Source organism: Halichoeres trimaculatus, unplaced genomic scaffold (assembly GCF_033239565.1).
Source record: "Halichoeres trimaculatus isolate MK-OKI-2021-1 unplaced genomic scaffold, fHalTri1.1 fHalTri1_scaffold_20, whole genome shotgun sequence".
Taxonomy (NCBI): Eukaryota; Metazoa; Chordata; class Actinopteri; order Labriformes; family Labridae; genus Halichoeres; species Halichoeres trimaculatus.
The window spans coordinates 28325809-28348789 of NW_027437198.1; the positions used below are offsets into that span (position 1 = coordinate 28325809).

At 45.0% G+C, this 22981-nt stretch overlaps 1 protein-coding gene across 2 annotated transcripts in view; it reads right to left on the bottom strand.

Moving 5' to 3' along the window:
• Positions 1–1810: 1810 nt before the first annotated feature.
• Positions 1811–22981, bottom strand: part of LOC141809644 (protein kinase C beta type-like) — an 88583-nt gene continuing 67412 nt past the window's right edge. Inside the window, exons 16-17 of one of the 2 annotated variants that reach the window (XM_074696762.1) lie at positions 19700–19840; positions 1811–2972 (exon numbers count right to left, since the gene is read on the bottom strand). In XM_074696762.1, coding sequence (XP_074552863.1) covers positions 2820–2972; positions 19700–19840 — 294 coding nt within the window. In that variant the 3' untranslated portion in view covers positions 1811–2819. Of the gene's footprint in view, positions 2973–10548; positions 13290–19699; positions 19841–22981 lie in introns of those variants that run through there. The other variant, XM_074696761.1, reaches the window with a different exon arrangement.

The following is a 22981-nucleotide window of genomic DNA, read 5'->3' on the forward strand; positions in this document are numbered from 1 at the left end:
AATAAATGTTATTAAATTCAAGTATTTTTTAAAAATTGTTTGAAATTTTTGCAGATTGTTTAAATTTTTTCTTGTTAAGATTTTTCCAAATTTTTGGCATTTCAAAACATTTGAATAATTTTTTAATTTTTGCATTTTTTTTTATTTAGTCATTTTTTAGATTTCCAAAATTTAAAGAAAAAAAAGAAAAAAAGATTCAAAGTATAAAATGATTTGTTTACAGATAATTTCAAATTTTTATTTTAAAATACAGATTTTAATTCTATGTGACCTTTTTTTTAACTGCCAACATGCCAGCTTAATATTCATGATTAATATGTGGCAAAACATTAACGAACAACAAACAGATCGATGAGTTAAGCATTAGAATTTATATATATTTATGTCATCAAATTCAAGTATTGTTTATAATTTAAAAAAATGCAGATTTTTTTAATTCATTTTTTTTTTTTGCAATTTGTTTAAACTTATGCAAATTTTTTGAATTTTTGCAGATTTTTTTAGATTTCAAAATTTCAAAAAAATTTAAATCTGAAATTTTGAAATTTTTGCGAGTTTTCAAAAATGACAAAAATGATGTTGAGCTACATTACCAATATATATTCTATTAAATTCATTTTTTTTTCTTTTTGTTCCATGACTTTATTGATTCAAATAACTTCTTTTTTACATATCTATGCATTATTTTTTACCACCTATATAATTTGATCTTCTGTGTTATTTTAAGGTCGGTTTTGTGGCTCTGAAGTGACTTTAATCCAGATGAGATGAAGCAAAGTGGCTCCTTTGATGGTAAAGGTTGCAGACCCCTGATCTACAGGAACAACACACAGGTCAAAAACCACAGGTTTGACTTTAAATCTCAGAATAAACGTCCAAATGAGGGAGAGCAGTTTCCTCTAAAGGTGAATAAGTAAGTAGGGATGTGGTGTGTTTTTCTGCACACATACAGGAAGTATAAACATGCACATATATGTGCCGTATATAGAAACCATGTGGGCTGTTTGCAGGGGGGGGGTCTGTGTAATGGACCTACAGTATATGTCTTCTGTGCCTCCAGGAGCGAACATTTCACAGTCATTGTCCGCCTTGTTACGCTTCACCTCATAATTCCAACCCTCAGTCATGGATTGGACGGTATGGCTGCACGTGTGTGTGTGTGTGTGTGTGTGTGTGTGTGTGTGTGTGTGTGTGTGAGTGTGTGTGTGTGAGTGTGAGTACAGCACACAAAGCGTGTTGGCATTAAAGCCTATGTAATGTGGTTTGAAGCTGGAAGGCAGATTGGTTGAATTTGAGCTGAATTTGAAGTAATTGGCTCGAGCCAGTGATGCCTGACAAACCACACACACACACACACACACACACACACACACACACACACACACACACACACACACACACACACACACACACACACACACACACACACACACACACACACAGCCCCATAGGGGGTCGGGGGAAGACTTTAAGATCAGTTATTGAGAGGAGCAGCGCGGCTCATTACTCATGGCGGCGGTTTGGGGACGGCTCACTCGGGGGTTGTCAAAGCAGCTCCTCATTTACTCAGCGCACCTGTGCTGTGTGTGTGGGTGTGTGTTTTGACACCGCGTCGTAGCCGGCCTTGTCAGAAAAACCAGTTGGAGCCAAAACAAAAACACAAATGACGGCGAGAGCAGAGGGTGTGAGAGGCGGCGGAGGAGGAAGCTGCGTTAGCTCATGAAGCACGTCGCTCTGACTGCTGGGCGTGGAGCGAGCAGCAGAGTTACAGTGAAACTCATGACGGTTTAAACAGGCAGTGCTGTGATGCTAGCTGTGATGCTAGCTGTGATGCTAGCTGTGATGCTAGCTGCACGCTCAGCATGTCTTCACTAACAGCTGCAGAGGACAGCGCTCGTCCTGACGCCACTTTAAGCTCCAGGACGTCCAACCTCTCACTGACACATTCACACAGTTTAACGTCTGAACCAGGCGTGCTAGCAACAAAGCAGCATTTCTCAGTTTGGTCCACTTGCTAGCCAAAGGTCTGCGCTAAACTTAAAGCAGCTCTTGTTTGGTTTGGTCCCATCGCTCCTTGTTTTGCTCTTTAAAGACTAAAATTAAAAGCTGCTCCCATTCCTGAGTTTTTTTCCTGACTGGTTCATGACATGCTGGAGGAGCGGGCCTCAAACACTAAGGTTTGTCCTAAGTTACACCCTTAACAGGCCTCCAGAAGGCTGGCCAATCAGAGGGAAGGGGGTTTATGAAGAGGGAAGCCTTAAAGGGACAGCAGCTGAAACAAAGCGTGAGAAAAATCTGTTTTTGTGGAGCTGTAAATCACGTTAAGCTTCTACGGGGGCCCCAGAGGGACAGAATAAAGTCTAAAAAGCACAATACCCCTCTTTAACTTCTGCTTGTGTGAAGTTAAAGTCCACTTTTTTGTTTCTTGACTAAAATAATTTAGTTTGAGGTCACATGATGCAGCTAAACTTGAAATGACACCATGAAGAATCATGAAAATGAGCAGATAACGCTTCGTAACGAGGGGGTGGACAGGTGTGTTTGGCGTCAGGGCCGTCTTTGTCATCGTGCTGTAAGGAAATGATGAATCGTCAGCGGTTGGAGCAGCCTCCACCTGTCCACTGGCCTCGTTTGATTGGTTAATTTGAAGTCTTCAGCGTCTGGTCCAGTTTGACAGTTTGATGAGTGATACCTGATGTTGTGCTTGTGTTGGACAAACCCTCTGAAGGACACAGACGTTAACAAACACAGAGTACAGTTTAAGTGCTAGTTTGCCTTCCTATCTGCCTGTTCAGTCCATCAGCGGGATCAGCTGTGGGTTAATTAGGAGCCACGTAGGCCGGGTTGGTGTAGGAGAAGCCCAGGAAGTCGTCCTGGTCCAGGTTCATGATGACCAGCTTGTCCGTCGGCGTCAGGTCCGTGGTCATCTTGGTGAACTCCTTGTCGAAGTTGCAGGTGTCGCGGCGGTTCCTCTGCAGGTGGAGTTCATGGGGTTATGATGGAGGGGGGAGGGGCGGTGTGTGAGGTGGATGTGATGGATGGTGAAGAAGGAGGAGAAGAGAAAAGGTTATTTCACTGATAGCAGAGAATCGTCTGCGTAGAGACGAACACGAGCTTCAACAGAGGTTTACTGGTTCGTTGGATGGATCATTTACACATGTGATGGACTGAGCGGCTAGTTAGCTTAGCATAGAGGCTTTGAAAAGGCTGATTTGGGGTGCAAATTTCCCATGGTCTAGATATTTTTTATCACATACCCAATCTCTGCTCCTCTCTGTAAACATTAGCCATGTTTTGACGTTGGTTGTATTTTGAAATCACTCGTTGAAACAATCTAGCTAACGCTGCTATTCTGATGGCTATTGCTAACATTAGCAACAACGCTGTCAGACCAACTTGAAACTTTCACAGCAGACTTCACTCCAATGAAGCATAACATAATTAGCTTCATAAGCTATGATAAGCTAACTTTACAGTATTCAGAAGCTCTGGAGAATCTTACCGTTAGCTTAACGCTCACTTTTCATAGCTTAGCTGTCTCATCACCCATGTAATCCAGTTAATGGTAGTAAAGTCTGTTTGCTGTGAATGTGTCGCCCTGATCTGACGTCAGTTTATCATCACTTTGTAAGAAAACGTTCGCTTTGGAAGAGAAGAAACTGTCGCTCTGACCACGACAGCCAGCTAGCATCCAGGGCTGATGACGTAGCGGGGATCGAGTGGCGTCTCGTTTCTTAAAGTTGACTTTTTACTCATTCCGCTTGGCCCTTAAATCAGAGACCAAGGGGAAGAAGGGACAAAGCTAAAGCTAAAGCTAAGCTAGGACAATCATAGCTTCCTGTCATTGATCTGTAATAAGTGAAACAGAAACAGACGTTTGTGTTTCCTTCTTGTCTCTTTTTCGCAAAGTCTGTGAAGTGAACACCAGGATATTTTCACAGCCCCCCCTCGTCTTCTCTGACAGGTACAAGACATCCCACACCTGACCTGACAGGAGAGCAGGATGTTACAGAGGCCTTAATATGTTTCTCAACGCAAGTACTAAAAAAATAATAAAAAAGAAGAATCAGGACTGGTAAGTCACGCTAACGGTCGCAGCACCTTCGTCTTACACGGTCGTCTCTGTTTATGATTTTTATAATCCGTCTCAGTGAAAAGATACTGATCATAAAAAAACAAATGTCCCACAATATGAGGCTTTAAAACACATGATGGTGAATAAACTTCGGAGGAAGGAGGAGAGGAGGAGAGGAGAGGAGGAGACAGAGGCAGGAGGATGGAAAACAGATGCTAAGACTCAGCGAAGAGACGGAGACACTCAGGAAACTGTGACTGTGTGTAGGAGGTGAGGAAAAGCTGTGTGTGTGTGTGTGTGTGTGTGTGTGTGCGTGTGTGTGTGTGTGTGTGTGTGTGTGTGTGTGTGTGTGTGTGTGTATGTGTGTGTGTGTGTCAGTGGTAGTGGAGGGTTTCTCTGGGGCAGGGCATTGTTAATGCACTGCTTGGCTTGGTGGGTGTATGGATGGATGGAGGCAAGAAGAGAGCAGAGTGTTAAAAATGGAGGAGTGTGTGTGTGTGTGTGTGTGTGTGTGTGTGTGTGTGTGTGTGTGTGTTGGAGGGGGTGGGGGAGGGGCACGTTGGATTCCCTGACGCTGGAGCTGGAGGTTTAACTCTGAGCGTGCTGAGCGTGCTGAGCGTGCTGAGCGTGCTGAGCGTGCTGAGCGTGCTGAGCGTGCTGAGCGTGCTCGCTGGGTGATGTCATGGTTAAGACTCGGTGTGTGAGAGTGGGAGGAGCTGGTATCTCTGTACGCCACGTTTGGCTGCTGGTGGGTCCTTCAAAGGCAGCGTCAGATGAACCAGAGTTTGGTGATCCCATCAACCAGCTGATGCAGACAGAGTCAAGACGACGTCGTTCAAACTTTAACCGACTGACACAGAGAGGGTTTGGTGTGTCTGTAAATAAAACCCTGCACCGGTCTTTGCAGGATCAGAAGGATCAGGTCTGACTCAGGTAGGGATGAACTGGGTACGAGTTTCCCACATGAACACTCACGTCACTTTAAAGAGGAGCCGTCACAGACACAGAGTGTAACCTCACAACTATAAAACACTCAAACACATCCATAAGGTCAGAGCATCTGAGAGAAACCATAGAGGAGGAACCATGGAGGAGAAACCATGGAGGAGAAACCATGGAGGAGGAACCATGGAGGAGAAACCATGGAGGAGGAACCATGGAGGAGAAACAGAAGCAGACAGGACCAGGAGGAGGATCCAGACTCAGGTCAGAGAGGGACAGGGAGGGACAGGAGAGGGTTTCAGAGTCTCCTACCTTCACCCGCCTGTCAGGAGCTCCCTCCATCCACCGCTGGCCCACATCTACCCCACCTTACTCCAGGAGAAGGGTGGAGCTCTCACAGGACTGTGATGGGTTAACTTTGACATTAGGATCCAAAAACTGCATGTAGAGCCAGAGTGGTCGTCTCCAAACCCAAGAAACCTGAGAAACCTGTGTATGTTGGGTCAGGAGCGCTAAGCTACACCAAGACTGTTAGCAGCTGTTAGCAGCTGTTAGCAGCTGTTAGCAGCTGTTAGCTGAGATGTGTTGTCGTTTAGCGCAGTTTCAAAACCCTCATCTTCTCAAATCATCCTGACGTCAGCTGTTAATTCAGGGGTCTGCAACCTTTACTTTCATAGGAGCAGTTTTACCTCAGCTCACCTGGATTAAAGTCATTCAGAGCCACAAAATCTACTTTATCTCCACAAAAAATATAAGGTGTATAAATTTCTAAACATGGTTAAAATCCAGTTAAAAAATACATCAAAACAAAAAGTTAATTTTGAAGTTTTGAAACTGTGCATGTGATGTCTTGTTATTTTTCTTTTCCTTTTTTTTTAATTTAAAAAATGCATAAATTAAAAAAATGTGAAACTTAATGGGAAAAAAATAAAATAAAAAACAACCAAAAATGAAAATTACAATAAATTGCAAAAATTGCTAAAATTAAGAAATAAATAAAATTTGAAAAAAAATGGAAAATTTTAGATTTTTAAAATGCATACATTTTTTAAAAATGTGAAACCTAATGGAAAAAAAACAAAAACGAAACTTTCAATAAATTGCAAAAATTAATAAATAAGATTTCAAAAATATACAAAAATTAATAAATAAATAAAAAATTAAAAATTGCAAAAATTGCAAAAATTTTAGATTTTTTTAAATTAAAAAAATATTTTAAATTGGAACAATACAAAAAATCAAAAAATTTGCAAACATCAAAAAAATTGAAATATGAAATAAATCTGCAAATATTTGAACAATTTCCTAAAATACTTGAATTTGGTAACATTTATTGATAATATTGCTTCACTCATCATTTTTTGTCGCTTGCTGATGTCTAGCCACATATCAAGCCTGTAAACATGAATCCATCCACACTGAATTAAAATCTGTGTTTTCTTCCATATTAGTCTTTTTGTAGATTTCTTTATCTTCCCAGGGCTGTAAAACTTGTTAAAAAAAAAAAAAATCTTTATTTTAATAATATTTTTTAAAGCTAATATCTGCAGGTTGAAAACCTTCAGTCTAATTATTTCTCCATCAGGCTGATTGAATCCAGCGTAACTGACTGTAAGTCCAGGATCGAGCTGAAAGATGAGTGTGTGTGCGTTCATATCAACACTGTTTAACTCACGGCTGAATATCACACACACAGATATTTATCACCCAAAACACACACATTATCTCTGTGTCCCATAAACACACACTCTCTCACACACACACACAGCTGGCAGCCATGTAGGCCAGCTCATCATGTGCTCCATCTCCACACGCTTGGATTGCAGTGAGCGCTGTGAGGCAGAGGGACAGAGATGGGCAGAGGGAGGACGGGGGAGGACGGGGGGGGGGCAGATAGAGATCAGGGGCCCTGGGTGTAGATGTGTGGATAGAAAGCTCCAACCGCCGAGCAAACACGAGGTGGAGAAAACAATTATTTCCTGGTCTGCCAGCTCCAGAGGTTTAATGGAGGAGCACGACTGTAAGTCTTTAATTTAGTCCTCCCTCCTCCTCCTCCTCCTCCTCCCCTCTCCTCCTCTGCGTCACTCCCCCACCTCGGCCTCTCTTTCAGCCCATCTCTTTTCAGTAACGAGAGGATTAGTGGGAGACGATGTCAGCCCAGGGAGTGGGGAGGGAGTGAGCGCTACAGAGGAGAGAGGAGGTGAGGAGGAGAGGAGGAGAGGGGCTGAATGAAGGGAGCTATCGAGCGCTGACCTGTTTGGGGCTGATAAGCGCAGGCGGCTTTGTGCTGAAGCCACTGGCTTTAATTTGGGGGCCGCAACATTTGGAATTAATTATCACACACACTCCAGCAGCGCTGCGGCTTACTGTGTACATGGCTATTACATCCACGCCATGCAAACTTTATACAACGCTGTGCTGGAACGCTGTGCTCCTGCTGCTGCTGCTGCTGCTGTGCTCCTGCTGCTGCTCCTCATTAGCATAAATTCAGCTGCATAAGGAGGAACAGGGAGGCGTCAACAAGGTGGACTTTAAGGTCCTCTGACAGAGCGCTTCAGACCTCAGGTGAAACAGGAAGTGGACGACAAGCTTAACCCGTTCTGACCCACAACCCCGAGTCAGTCCAAGTCTGTCAGAGCAGGTCTCCACGTTCTGGTTTGATGCAGTCTTTTTTATTTTTAGATAAACTTGTACTAAACACCTAAAGAAACTTTTTATGTCCTGGCTGTTTCCCTCAGAAATGTAAATGTAAAAAACGCTCGACGTGAGAACAACCGCCGTCTGGTGCAGGGGTCTCTGAAACCCCGTTTCCACCAAGTGGTCCGGGTTGGATCAGTAAAGCCTGATCCTGTTCGTGTTTCCACAGCCAACCGTGTCCTTCTTGGTAGGCGGCGTGTACAGATGCTTGTAGCCGGGTCAGCTACATAATAGCGTGATGCCATAGCAGCACAACACAGTTTACCCCACTAATAAATCCAACGAAGAAGAAAAACACACGATGAAGACATGCAGCAACTCGTCTTCACAGGAAGTGACCGTTCTTTCCACCAATCAGCAGACTGCAGAGTTTCTAGCTCCACCTTCTGGGGTTGGAGCGGTTTCGTCTGAGACCCCAACAGAGACAGGAAGGAAAACAAAAAGTGGGACAGTACAGGTTGGTGATTTGGGGACCTGTGTCCTGGTTTTAGTCAAAGAAACGGCACAAAATCTGAGCTGTACTGAGACGGACTGAACTTTGTGAAAACTGGGCCATGCACACAGAAAACGTGAAAAAAGAGATAAAAGAATAAGGAAAAAAAATCCAAAGAATTGATGCAAACTCTACTTTCTACAACTCTATATCTATCTAACCCTCCCCTCCCTCAACCCAGAAAGGATATCAGCCAATCACAGTCATATTTGTGACTCCATCACCTGTCACAAACAGCTGCAGCTAATGAGGGGTGGCCAACCTGCGGCTCGTGAGCCACATGTGGCTCTTTGCCTTTCGGTGTGCGGCTCATCTATCCACTTTATAGTTATGAGTAACGGTGTGCCGATCAATCTAAAATATTGACTTACTGATGGCAAAGTTGGTATTGGTGATTGATCAATACTTGGGTGATTAGATTGATACTTAAGTTTCAGTTTCTCTTCTCTACATGTGCTCCTCTTAAAAGCTCATATCTATCTATCTATCTATCTATCTATCTATCTATCTATCTATCTATCTATCTATCTATCTACAGATAGATAGATAGATAGATAGATAGATAGATAGATAGATAGATAGATAGATAGATAGATAGATAGATAGATAGATAGATAGATAGATCGATCGATCTATGGAACTTTGTCCCTTCTGCAGTAAAACAGACATTTGTCTTTGAATCGACTCCAAATACAAATTTAATCACACTTATTAACACAACCCTGAGCTAGCGCGTGGACTCAGTGGATGGTTGCTGTGGTTTTTGGACTGAATGTGAACAGAATTATCACTACACATTTAGATTTGATTTTACCGTTACTAAAGCTAGCGAACTATTTAGAGATAAACTATGAGTGAACAAACAACAAACAGAAAACAGACAAGTCAGAAGGCCGTGGCCAACAGCAAGCAGCACCAAACAGCTTGATAAAGGTAAGCCTTTAATATGACGTTAAATGTGTTAACAGGTAAAAATGAATGAATGTATGAGGGGGGGAGGAGGAGAAGCTGGTGACTTGTTTAATTCTTTAAAGTAGCTCTGATCCTAAAGAGTGTTGAACCAGAGGAGGGAAAGAGATCTCTGGGTCTGGGAGTTGAACGGTGTTATATACAATTACTTTATATACTATTACATTGCTAGGCGCCGCCCTCTTGGCTATGGCTGCCTTTTGCAGCAGCTCTCTCTTCTTTGTCCGTTTCTTGTAATTTTTTCGGTCTCTTTTTCATCATCTTTGTATTTGGAGTGGATCATTACTTTGTTTGGCTCATTGTTGGTCATGGACACCAACCTTTTAGTGTCTTCAGTGATATTTTTACTACTTTTTCTCCTGTGTTTGTCTGGAGATCCTACATGTAACCATGGCTGCATTGTTTACATGTGAAATCAGCTGTTAGCAGCCTGTAGCATGTCAATGCTAACTGGTGCTAGGCCGGATGTTTCCCACAAGGTGAGGAGAAGGAGGTGAGGACGACGTGCTGGTTCTCAGGTGTGAGCTAAGAAGTGACAACTTGGACCTGTCCTTCCTTCCATCGTTATTGGGAACGTAAGATCTATCTCCAATAAGATGGACGAGCTAGCTGCGCTAACCCAGCAACAGAGGGAATACCAATATTATTCTATTCTATTCTATTCTATTCTATTCTATTCTATTCTATTTAGGATCAAGGTTTAAAACAGGGGTTTGGATGTTGGCCTGAGTAACAGAGCAGAAGCAGGAATGAAGGACATGAATAAAAGGTTAAACTCCCAAAGAGGAAACCAACGACCTGTGTTTAAAATCTAACCTCAGCTTCTTCTTTCAACACATTTTAAATCTCAAACAGCTGATTTTATCCTCACACTCTCAGTCTGTGCTGAAACTGTTTGTCTCTGAGCTCAGAGCAGACTCAGACCTGTTCAGTCCCACCTTTAGCCCAGCAGGAAGTAGTAACTCCTGTTAAAGTGAACGAGCAGCAGCAGCAGCGGCCTGACTGAAGTGGATCAGGAGCAGCTTTGGAGGCGGCGTGGAGCAGCGGCGTGGAGCAGCGGCGTGGAGCAGCGGCGTGGAGCAGCGGCGTGGAGCAGCGGCGTGGAGCAGCAGGGCGGGTGTATGTAGGCCGTGTTCTGCATGTTATTTCCTTGAAGCCATCAGACCTGCCCCCCCCCCCATCAGGGACGGCTCTTATGATAAGTGGCAGCCATGAAATATGCACAGCCTGTCGTAGCCTCCTGCCCCGCTTCACAGAGCCTCCCTGCGCCTCCTCCTTACTGCCTCACCCTCGCGCCTCCTGCCATCACTACATTTCCTCCACCCCCCCCATCACTCACCCTCCTCCCCCCGGATAAAGACAAAAACCTCCCTTCACACGTCTTTCATATCTTTATTTCAGGTTTGCCTGTTTCCTGGAAAACAAAAGATTTGGCACATGGAAAGCATCGTGAAAGCATTTCTTGGTCAGATATATCGCCTTGTTTCACACACAGTAGCTGGGATCACACTTTGGAGCACGGCCGACACAGAAAACAGGAATCATCTGAGCACGTTATGTGTTTATAAACCCTTACTAATAAAAAGGTAAAGCATTGTTCATGCAGAGTTCGTTTTGCTTCTCCGTCAGCGGAGAAGGAATAAAGAAAGAAAAACACGGATCGTGGAGAAAGACTTCTTCCCTCGTCCTCTGAATACTGACAAACACAGACCAACACTGACACAGACGCGCCTCTTTACCTGAGGGTTTCTATGGTTACCCTCTGTAATAATTCACACACAGTGACTGAGACGAACAGACGTGAGGACGACACAGACGCTCAGAAACATGACGTGATGAGAAAGCGTCGTAGCTGCTCTTTTTGTGCTGATCCCATCAAAAACTTCAAAACACGACCAACACCGACCTTCCTGTGTTCGCGGGGATCCACGGGGGAAAGTTTCTGCTCTAAAACTGCACAGGAGGAGGTTTCCATCCTCAGCGCGGGGAATTTCAGTCCGACTAACATCCTGAACCACGCAAACCAACATCAGGACCTGGGCTCCTGTTGAGCCACGACTCAGTCATGAAAACCAGATCTAAAGGATTCAGGGACATGCAGGAGATTTAAACTCATATTTTCATGACTAGTTTGGAGATAAAGCTTTAAAAAGATGTCCGACGTCGTCGTGATGACTTCCTGTCCCTGCTCTAACACCGACTTTCTCCTGCTCCTAACTTCAGAAAACAACTTCCTGCAGCTTCTCCTGAACCTGAGAGTGGTGGAGAGAGGTGGGATACGTGGGAACGCTCCCTCCTCCTGCAGAGATTAACATGCTAACCAATAAGCCGTAGGAGCTGCCCGTCTTTGCATGTTAATTAATTACAGCTCCTGACTCGGCTCCCCCCGTCTGAGGGCTGGATCAGGTCCGTCCTGTCAACACCGTTATTGCTCGCTTTGGAAAACAGATGATAAAACACACAGAGAGGATTTTCCTGCCTTAACCTGCGCCCACATTCGCCGCTGCCTGTCGTTAGGATGGAAAGTCTTATTGCACGTGCAGACAGCTGCTTAAAAAACACAGATCACAGTGAAGTAAGCCTCAAACGTCGTCTCCAGACCTGCACCGAGGACGTGGGGACAGCTGATCCAGTCTGAGGCCTTCTGCTGCACAAACGTCCCGGTTTCTAACCTGCGTTTCTAAAGCAGACCACAACACGCCACAAAGCGTCAGTTTCCAGCCCGTGGTGTTCGTTTTCTCCTGCTGAAACTTTCCACATTTGCCAATCTGCTGATTTTATTCCTAATATCGTGCACTCCTACAGGAAACAGCTGTTTCCGTGCCGTCTCCCACCTGGAGGAGCAGCTGGCTGGAAGCAGAGAGGATCGTACAAACACTGTTTGATATGGTAAAAAAAAACTCCAGGTGCTGGGAAGGCAGGTACGGACTCACATACAAAAACACACACACATATAAAACACACACACACACACACACACACACACGTACGCTGTAAACAAACGCCCAGGTATTGGTATCATGCACAGAAACTTACTGCTAGTCTGGTCCATTACTTAAATACTAGATAACAGAGAATCAGAGTATAAGAAGTAGGATTATCTATCTATCAACTAACTCCAAGCTTAGAGGAAGACTACGTTTCCCAGCAGCCTTTGAGCCTCACGACCAGTCAGTGGATGAATCCAGGTGGTAAAACGCTGCTGGGAGACGCAGTCCAGGGCTATAATCGATATAGAAACTCATGCACAGAATGTGAAGCATTCCAGTTTTAGCTAAGATAAGGATAAACAGAGACACTATCAGTAATATCATCGTTAAACACTGAAGAAAAAGCACAGCAGAGATACAGGCCCAGCTCAGGGAGCGCCCGAGGAGCCGAGGAATGACGGAAAGAAAAGTTAAACCACAAGTTTCACCAATATCGTCGTTTCACATTGAATGCTGTAGATATGTTCGTATGCAGATGATGTGATCGTGTATGTGTGTGAGTGTGTGAGTGTGTGTGTAATGTCTTCCTCTTCGTGACTCTCAAAGCTCTCAGAGATGTTTTTAACTCCAGATTTTAGGAGCACAGAGGAAGATGGCACCTCGTTCAGCTCATTCTCAGGAAATCCTCCAACAAGCCCAATCTATCGCATCCAGATCTATTTTCTTTAAATGAGCTGAATTATGTGGAACAACCCCACTGAAAAAAAGGTGAACTATCCCTTTAAGATGGTACCACTCAGAGGAGTTTGAGTATTTTTTGAACCAGTTTAATCTAAATGATCTAAATTCTGGTTTTACGTCGTGTTTTGAATTCGCTGAATGTACCCAGACTGAGCGTGCTCAGAGCTCTGACCACACAAACCATCTCAGTGATTATGTGAGTGTGAGTGTTCATGTGTGTGTGTGTGTGAGTGTGTGTGTCCATGTGTCCATGCATGAGCTCAGATCAAGCCTGCTCAGTAGCGGGGGTGGCAGCGACAGTTCCTGGGAACTCGGGGTTGATAAAGGAGAATCCCTGGAACTCGTCCTGGTCCAGGTTCTGAATCACTTCCTCATCAGGAGGGGTCAGCACCGGCGGGTGGCGTGTGAAAAAGCGGTCAAAGTTCTCGGCCTCCCGTCCACACTGTTGGATGGAGTAGAGAGGAGGAGGAGGAGGAGGAGGAGGAGGAGGAAGGAGTGGGGATGGAGAGGAATGGATGGATCAGGGAAGGAGGAGGAAACAAAAGAAGGGGGTGGAGGGTTGAGCGGCGTGTGAGATGACATCATTTGAACTTGGTTTCAGGAGTCAGAAGGAGGTGCAGGAGCTGTGGGAGCGCTTGATTTATCCTCCTGTGTGTTTGTGACGCCTCGCTGAGAGGATGAATCAAGCGCTCCTCAGGTTCCTGCTTCCCTCTTTCCGATGTTTGAAACATTTTCAACCTCAGATCAAAAAAAAGCGATTCACTAAAAACCTCAAACGTCCTGTGGCAGTGCACCGCGGGGGGGTCAGTGAGCAGACGTTTAACATCATTAATCTAATTATTTCATTATTATGGGGTTTGTTTTTGTTTGTTTTGTTTGTTATTTCTTTGTCCTTACTGTGCGTTCACACCGAAAGAGGCAAAAGCAGCAAGCACGTAAGGAGTTCATTCATTTTCAATGAGAGCCCAGCGTCCTGAGCGGCTAACGCGGCTAAAGCGGCTAAAGTGGCTAAAGCGGCTAAAGTGGCTAACGCGGCTAAAGCGTCACCAGATGAGAAGTTCAGCCTCATCAACTTTATGGCAATTAGCTACGACGCAGTTTAGCTGCAAACGGTGGCAACCAATCAGAGCAGAGATGTCCTTTGACCGAGCGGGCCCTAAAGAACAACACATGTAACTTTGGTTCCTGGTTCCGTCTTGGAAACAGAAAAGCTCATAAACTGTGTTTAGGCTCATCCTGTTCTTTTTAATATCCGCCTTTTTAGCTACAGACACCAACAACAAAAAATATGTTTCCTGGGGTCGTGTCGTGGAGATGGTAGATTGTTCTGGTGAGTTGTGTAAAATGTGCAGTAATAGCAGAAAATAGCAAAGTGAAGTGTAGTCTGTGGCAAAGACGTAGCCTAGCCTAGCATGCTAGCATTTCTTGCTTCATCTGAATAAGACGACACCAGGGCTCCAGACTAACTTTGTTCAGTAACGATCTGAGGTTTACGCCGGGGGGGGGGGCAGGTTACTTTATTACCAAACAGACTCTGCTGGATCCTTCTTGATCCTTCTGGATCCTTCTGGATCCTTCCGTGGATGGCTTCGTACCGGACTGTGCACCAGGATCTGAACAGACGCCGGTGACCTGGTTTACACTTGCCTGGAGTTGGGATGACATCGAAGCTATTTTTTTGGTATTTTTTGGCCTGGTGTACCAGTGATTTTGTTTTGGGCGACCTTTTTTCTTCCTTGAGGATTTATCTTTGGTTTCTTGTAAATTAACGTCGTTTTGTGTTACAGACTTAGAAGGACCAGAAAAAACAGATTAAAGGAGCGTTTAAAACAGTGTGAAGAAGGACAGCTTGTATTTTTTCATTAGTTGGGAACTTTTTCATGATTTTGGTTTATGAACATTGAGATTATTGTTTTATTTTGGTTGTGATGTTGTTGATAAATCCATATTATCTCCTTTGTAAACTGCTTCCTGCCTATCAATCTGCTCGTGACTGATCAGACGGTGATTTCACTTTATGTTACGTACTTTCTGCGTGCTAACTGCTTTTTCCTTTTTTGGTGTGAACGCACAGTTAGAGTGAATTTAACTGTAATTGTGTGTCTCTCGGAAAATGTTGAAACTCAAACATCTTGTTAAAAAAACAAATGTTTGAACCTTTTCTGTCTCTTCTACATTTGTTTTGTTGTTGTACTTTAATATTTCTGACCAGCTGATAACTCTTCTCACATTAAAGGAACATTACACATAATCAGCTGTTGAAGTGATGGTGTAGATCAGACTGAAATGTTTCTGGGACATTAAAACGTCCTCTGTACGTCTCGTCCCGTCCGCTGGGAACCAGGAGAGCGTTTTCAGACCCGTGAGATCAGCGTCCATCTAAGTACATAAAACAAGTCATTAACTTGGAAACAATATTTCCCGACAGTGTGCCTGGCGGGCTCCCCGGGCCGCGCCGTTCCCTTTCCCTCCCCGTCTCCATCACTGCGCTGAGCTTTAATTAACACAACAAGGATTCAGTGTCCTCCGACTACATCACCCAGAGGAAAACTACAAACTCATTAAATTCCTGTAAGTCTAGAAAGCCGAGTGAAATGAAAGCAGACTGTTTAGAGTTTGGGGAAAGATGTGAAATTAGAAATACACCAGGGTCAAGTAGTGTTTTCAGCTAATTACTGAGTTTAACCTGTTTGGGAAGAATTTACCACATCAGGAAATTAAAGGAGCGTCACAACGAAGAGCTGTCAGCTGATTGGATAATCCTCTGCTGGATCAGACGTGAAAGGAAATCAAATCTTTTTGTTTTTGTTTTTATTTGTAAAGATTCTGGTTTTGGTCGGACAGTGCACTGCTGAACAGGTTCAGTTTGAGACTCACAGCGAGCAAACAAACCTAAAGATGAGAAACTGTGAGAACAGAGAGAAACAAATAAAGATGTGCAGATGAACGGACAGACGGCTGGATGGATGGGTTAGTTTGAAGATGGATGGAGGAATGGGTCAGAAACAGACTCATTGATGGTCGGATGAACATGAATACATGAAGACAACAGGTGAGGGTAAAACCGTTCACTTCCTTCAGGATCGATCAGACGCTCGGCACCGCTGCAGGTTCAGGATCAACCAAACAAAAATCACCTCCATGTGTGTCTGTATTCCCGTTCAGTGATGCATCCTGAGTGTTTTATTTTACACAGAAGTAAAAGGGAAACCAGGCCCTGAACCAGCCTTAAAGAGAGACAGAGGCATCAACCAGAGGAAGAGGAAACCTCATTTCATCTTCACGTTAGTTTGATTCAACAGGAAAAATCAGGCACAAAAACTAAACACACACACCATCAGAAAGCTTCATGCTATGATGCCACTTCCTGTCAGTCAAAACTCCTGTGATGAGACATCAGACCCACTTTCCAGAGGCCGCTTGAAACAACTTCAGACCCAAGAAATGCTGCAGCTTCAACCCAACAGTTTGAAGGGTTCATGAACAATCATCGGACTAAAACACCATCACAACCCGCTCTGAAGGAAAACGGTCAGAGACAAAGAGCTGCGTTCAGAAAACACACACGGCTTGAATACACAGCACCGACATCAAAGAGGCGCCGTCTGACGCCAACGTGAGCCAAAAACTTTAAACAGGTAAACACAGCAGCTCCTCTAAACACAGGAACACTTTGAGTTTGTTAAAAACAGAGGATGAAGGAGAAGAAGGAGAGATCACAGTGACCAAGCAGGAGGAGGAAGACAGGATCAAACAAGAAGACTTGATCAAACAGGAGGAGCTCTGAGGACACGTGTCTGCAGGGATGGCAAGGATGGAAGGAGCAGAAGGGAAGGGACAGTAGAGACAGCAAGGATGGCAGGGATGGCAGGGACGGCAGAGACAGCAAGGATGGCAGGGACAGTAGGGACAGAAGGGACGGCTAGGATGGCAGGGACAGTAGCAACAGCAAGGATGGCAGAGGCAATAGGGACAGCAAGGATGGCAGGGGCAGTAGTGATGACAGGGACAGCAAGGATGGCGGGGAAACCAAGGATGGCAGAGACAATAGGGACAGCAGGGATGGCAGAGACAGTAGGTACGGCAAGGATGGCAGGGATAGTAGGTACGGCAAGGATGGCAGGGACAGTAGGTACGGCAAGGATGGCAGGGACAGTAGGTACGGCAAGGATGGCAGGGACAGTAGGTACGGCAAGGATGGCAGGGACAGTAGGGATGACAGGGACAGCAAGGATGGTAGGGACAGTAGGTACGGCAAGGAATGTTAGGGACAGTAGGGATGACAGGGACAGCAAGGATGGCAGGGACAGTAGGTACGGCAAGGATGGCAGGGACAGTAGGGACGGCAAGGATGGCAGGGACAGTAGGTACGGCAAGGATGGCAGGGACAGTAGGGACGGCAAGGATGGCAGGGACAGTAGGGACAGCAGGGATGGCAGAGACAGTAGGTACTGCAAGGATGGCAGGGACAGTAGGTACGGCAAGGAATGTTAGGGACAGTAGTGATGACAGGGACAGCAAGATGGCAGGGACAGTAGGTACGGCAAGGATGGCAGGGACAGTAGGTACGGCAAGGATGGCAGGGACAGTAGGGACGGCAAGGATGGCAGGGACAGTAGGGATGGCAAGGATGGCAGGGACAGTAGGTACGGCAAGGAATGTTAGGGACAGTAGGGATGACAGGGACAGCAAGGATGGCAGGGACAGTAGGTACGGCAAGGATGGCAGGGACAGTAGGTACGGCAAGGATGGCAGGGACAGTAGGGACGGCAAGGATGGCAGGGACAGTAGGGACGGCAAGGATGGCAGGGACAGTAGGTGTGGCAAGGATTGCAGGGACAGTAGGGACAGCTCGAAGCAGAGACATGTGAAGTTGACCCACGCAGGCAAGAACCAGGATCAGAGTGTGTGTTTTCATACACAAGACCTGAAGAACGCAGACCTCACACAGAGGACACTGTCCACTGAGGTCAGGATGGAGGGATGATGCAGATTCACCCATTCATTCACCTCCCCGTCCACCTGTCCCCCCCCCACACACAGGTGGAGACCTCAGCTTTCCTCAAACTATGATACTCTACCTCTGACCAGTACACACAACTCTGTCCAAGATGTTCCTGAAAGAGGGCTAAGACACACACATATACACACACACATGCACACACACATCCACACACACACACACACACACACACACACACACACACACACACACACACACACACACACACACACACACACACACACACACACACACACACACACACACACACACACACACACACAAACAAACACAAACCCCCCAATGGTCTGAGACAGCTGCATAAGAAGGCTGGGGATTTTTCTCAGCAGCAGTTTGGCCTGAGGCTGTGTGTGTGTGTGTGCGTGTGTGTGTGTGTGTGTGTGTGTGTGTGTGTGTGTGTGTGTGTGTCAGTAAGAAACAAAGTCTTTCTGACTTGAGTTAGCATCAAACTAATTTCCTGGCAGAAGAAAGGAGAAAAACACAAACACACTCAAGGTCAGAGCTGCTGCGTGTTCGAGGCGGCGTCTGGTGCTGAGGTCGAACGGCGAGCGCCCCGAACGGAGTCAAACTAAAAACTCAAGAGACAGAAACAGTTTCAGCTCCTTAAGAAACAAAAAAACCAAAACCAAGAAAACAAATCAGAAAATGAGCATCTATCTGTGACACGTTTACAAAGATGCTCTGCTCAAATGTTGGTTAACACGTACTGTCCCTTTAAATAATTCATTTAGATACTTAGGAGCATTTTAAAATTATCTGCACTGATCGATGTCGACTAGGGCTGGGGAAAAAACAATCCACAAAAGGATGGGGATTTTTGTTTTTGTGATTTTTAAATCACAATCATCTCTTTTTTTTAAATCTAAATCCTTCATTTCAGTTTTTGTTCATAATCTGGGCTTAAAACAAGTTACCACTTTGTTTTTCTTTGAGTATCTAGTAACATGAGGTCAGATCTCCTGAAAAAATCTTAAAAACTGACATGTGATGATATTTACTTTTTGGGTAAATATGTCTCCTGGTACAGTCCGCAGATACCATTGTCATCATCGCTTATCTTTAACTTGGCTGGTGTTAAAAATAAAAAATAAAAAATCTCTAACATTGGAAATATCAAAGAAATCTGACATAAACTGAATCTGCACCTTAATAAATGTCAGACAGTCTGCAGACACTGCAGACAGCCTAATACAGTGCGTTCGTGTCAGTGCTCCCCCTTGTGTCCACTCAGCGATCCTGCATTTTACGAGCCGAGCTCAGGTGTCGTTAAACTGTGGGTAACCTGCCATTTTATTTTCAAATGTCTACCGTTCTTAAATCTTCAGACCTTTTTCTGAGTTTGCAAAAAATCAACAACAACAACATCATCATCAACAGCGTCATATCAGCGTTTTTACCAGCACCAGCGTTGGCCTCTGAATAAAACGATACAGCGCTCGTTCGACAACAGGCCGTCTTCACTCGTCACATTCACAACACTTTCCGTCTCATTGACAGAAAAGTTCGTACTCCTGCCTTCATCAGCCGACCTTCTTCACCTTTTGCATTTCTAAACTCGAGCCATCGCCGTCTCGAGCAGTCAGCGTGAAACTGGCTGTTTCCAGACTTACCTGTGAAACCATCGCGTTCAGAGAGGACAGAGACAGAAGAGTCAGAGCGAAAGTAAAGACGGCGAACAGAGTCAGAGAGAAGTTAGAACAGGAGCAGAAAGAAATTCATCTTTCCAGGAGTAAAACCACAGGTGGTTTAAACTCCTGGCCCCCGCGGTGGAGGGCGACTCATCGCACCCCCCGGTTTAGTTTTGGGGACCAGGTGAGGGTCAGACTTACGGCTCTGGGTTTGAACGGCGGCTGCACCTCCTTGTTCTCCAGTTTCTCCCAGTCCATGTAGCGGAAGAAGCTGTGGTCCCTGATGTCCCGCTCCCCCTCCGGACCACAGCCGAGTCGTTTCGCCGGATGCTTCGTCATCAGCTGCAGAGACAGACACAGGTGTTCAGGTGTTGCTAACATGGGTCAGCGTGGTGCCCCGCTGCCCTGACTCTGACCCTCCCTGTGTCTGTCAGGAGTCACTCCTTCATTCCTCCTGCTCATAAACATCACAGGGCTCATTTAGTCATCCTCTTCTCCTCCTGTCCTCCACCCATCAGCCCCTCTCCACCCTGTTAGCCTCCACCCTCTGGGGCCAAACAAACGCCACCAAATCCTCGCCTGCAGAGGAACCAGGAACTGTTGTTTCTCCTTTTTTTATCCACGCCGTTATTTGTTCTCGGGCGTCATTAAAGACCTTTTAGGAAGGCTGTTCACACAAAACCTTAAGAACGGCAGCAAGGCTGGTGACGCAAGAGTGTGTGTGTGTGTGTGTGTGTGTGTGTGTGTGTGTGTGTGGATGGTGTGTGCCTCCCTCAGGAGCAGCAGTCATAACTCATTACATTACAACTAAAATAACATTTAGCACGGGTCAGTTAACCTGACGCTGCGCACACACACACACGCACATGTGCACACACACACACACACAACCAGCTAGCTCTGTGTTTGTGGCTGTAGATCTATAAACACGGTGTAATTTATTCCTTCACTGATAATTTCAGGTGTTTAATCTGCATCTCCAGCTTTTCCACAGCTGGAGGAAGATGCTAACGTTAAAATATTTCTCTGATGAATCTAAAGGTGCAGCTCTGACCTGGCTCCTGCAGTTGTCGGACACATGAGAATAAAGAGGCAGTGTTTTCTGCCCCGTTAGCGTCTTTAACCCTGATCTTCGAAGCTTTTGTTCCTCTCAGTCGACTCTGACTAAAGTGGGGCAGACTTAAAACAGCAGCTGTGCTCCTGCAGCTGATTGGACTCGTTTAGGACCCTTCAGCATCTTTATTTCACCACAGTCTGGCTGCAGATCTGGGGCTCATGGGGCAGACAGAGCAGATCTATGTGCACGGCTCCTTCGCCTCATTGGACCAAGAAGCTGTGAAATAGGTCATTGCAGAAATTAACGGCACATGAGAAAAAGAGGAAACGTGATTTACTACACGTTCTGCTCCGTCACTCCTTACAGGCTGAACTGACAGCTGCAGATTCAGGCTCTCACAGATCAGATCCTACGACGTCACCAGATCTTTGTTTTTCTTAGAGTCAGATCATTTTCATGAACTCATTTTATTTTTTTGAACATCACCAAACCAGCTCAGGGTGTAAACACAGTTTTACTGCATGTGTAACTCTTAAGGAGCCTTATTTTTGAGCCTGACGACCTTAAATTTTCAAATGAACATGTTTGCTAATCAGTGCTGTTGCTTATCGCTGTTAGAGTGGCGTAATGTTTGTTGGTTACTGACACCACACTGGTTGTGTTTACAGTGGTGTTTTTAATGTTTTTCTCCTGTGTGTGTCCACAGATCCTACATGATACCATCGCTGCATTGTTTACACACAAGATTTCAGCTGTTAGCAGCCTGTAGCATGATGATGCTAACCAGTGCTAGGGCCAGTGTTCCCTGTGAGCTGAGAAGAAGGTGAGGAGGTGCTGGTGCTGTGGTGTGAGCTAAGAGGAGACTTTGTGGACCTGTCCTTCCATCCATTATGATGGGGAAAGTCAGACTTATCTCCAATAATGTGGTACAGCTAGCCATGCTAGCTCAGCACCAGAGGAAATACCAGAGGGCAGAGTAGCATCATGCTATTCACAGACATGGCTAACAGAGCTAACACCGGATTCAAACGCCACCTTGAAGGATTTCACCTGCTGTGAGTGGACAGGATACAGGACAGAGAGACTAGACGGACTGGAGAAGTCCAGCTCAGTCCTGGACCCTGTGGAGGTGGAGGCTGATGGAGGCTGATGGACAAGCTGTCGTCTCTGATGGACATTTTTATTTATTTATTTTTTGCTCTTTACATTTTCTTGTTTTGCTTCTCTTTGGGGGTTAATGAAATATTCTATTCTATTCTATTCTATTCTATTCTATTCTATTCTATTCTATTCTATGAGAGGTAGGGATGGGTACCAAATTAGATACTCTTTTAGGTACTGACCAAATTGTGTCAAAAGTACCGGGTATAGATTCATGTAAAATCAAAAGGTGCCATGTTTAGGTCCCTGAATGCCTCCTTGTGACTGTGAGGGAGAGGAAGAGTAGGAGATTTTCCATGCTGGACATGAACACAACATTTCAAGGTCATACTTTGAAGAATACATTTTTCAAATTGTAAAAAAAGATTATATTTCATTATTAAACAAATTGATGTTTTTTTACCACATAATCACAAAAAAGTACCAAAAGTGGGTACAGATGAGTACCGGTACCAATTGCCAGGTACTGGGCATTGGTATCGTATTGTTTCAAATGTGTAAGGTACTCATCCCTAATGAGAGGTAAAGCATCTTGTTTTTTGTCTAATTCCTCTGATACGGTAAAGTTTTCCTGTGATGTGCTCCAAGTGTTTGTACGCTGTGAGGAATCTGACTAAACAAGTTAATAACGCCGTACAGACAGGAACATGTGGGTAATTTGATAAAGGGTGAAAAGAAAATGTTCAGCATGATGATTTGGAAATTGCAGATTATAATGACACACACTAACTTACTATAGACACACTCTGTCTGTGAAACATCTTCAGCTGTGATCAGAAAACATGTATGAGACCTGAGACACACATCAGAGAAGGAAACAAGGAAAGGAAACAGAATAGGAGAGGACAGATGTGTGTGTGTGTGTGTGTGTGTGTGTGTGTGTGTGTGTGTGTGTGTGTGTGTGTGTGTGTGTGTGTGTGTGAGTGTGTGTGTGTGTATGAACATTCTGCACAATTTATCTTTGCTGTAGGATCACTGGAAGTTGAAGACACATCATGTACCTATAGAATATGGTAGCAGCTCTGTGTGTGTGTGTGTGTGTGTGTGTGTGTGTGTGTGTGTGTGTGTGTGTGTGTGTGTGTGTGTGTGTGTGGCTCTTGCTGCCTATGAAATATGGATGCTGGTCAGGGTGGAGGCAGAGGAGTGGAAGCGTCTCTGATCTCTCCACACACACACACACACACACACACACACACACACACACACACACACACGTGCTGTGACACACACAGACCCGTCCACCCACTGTGAACATGAACCCACAG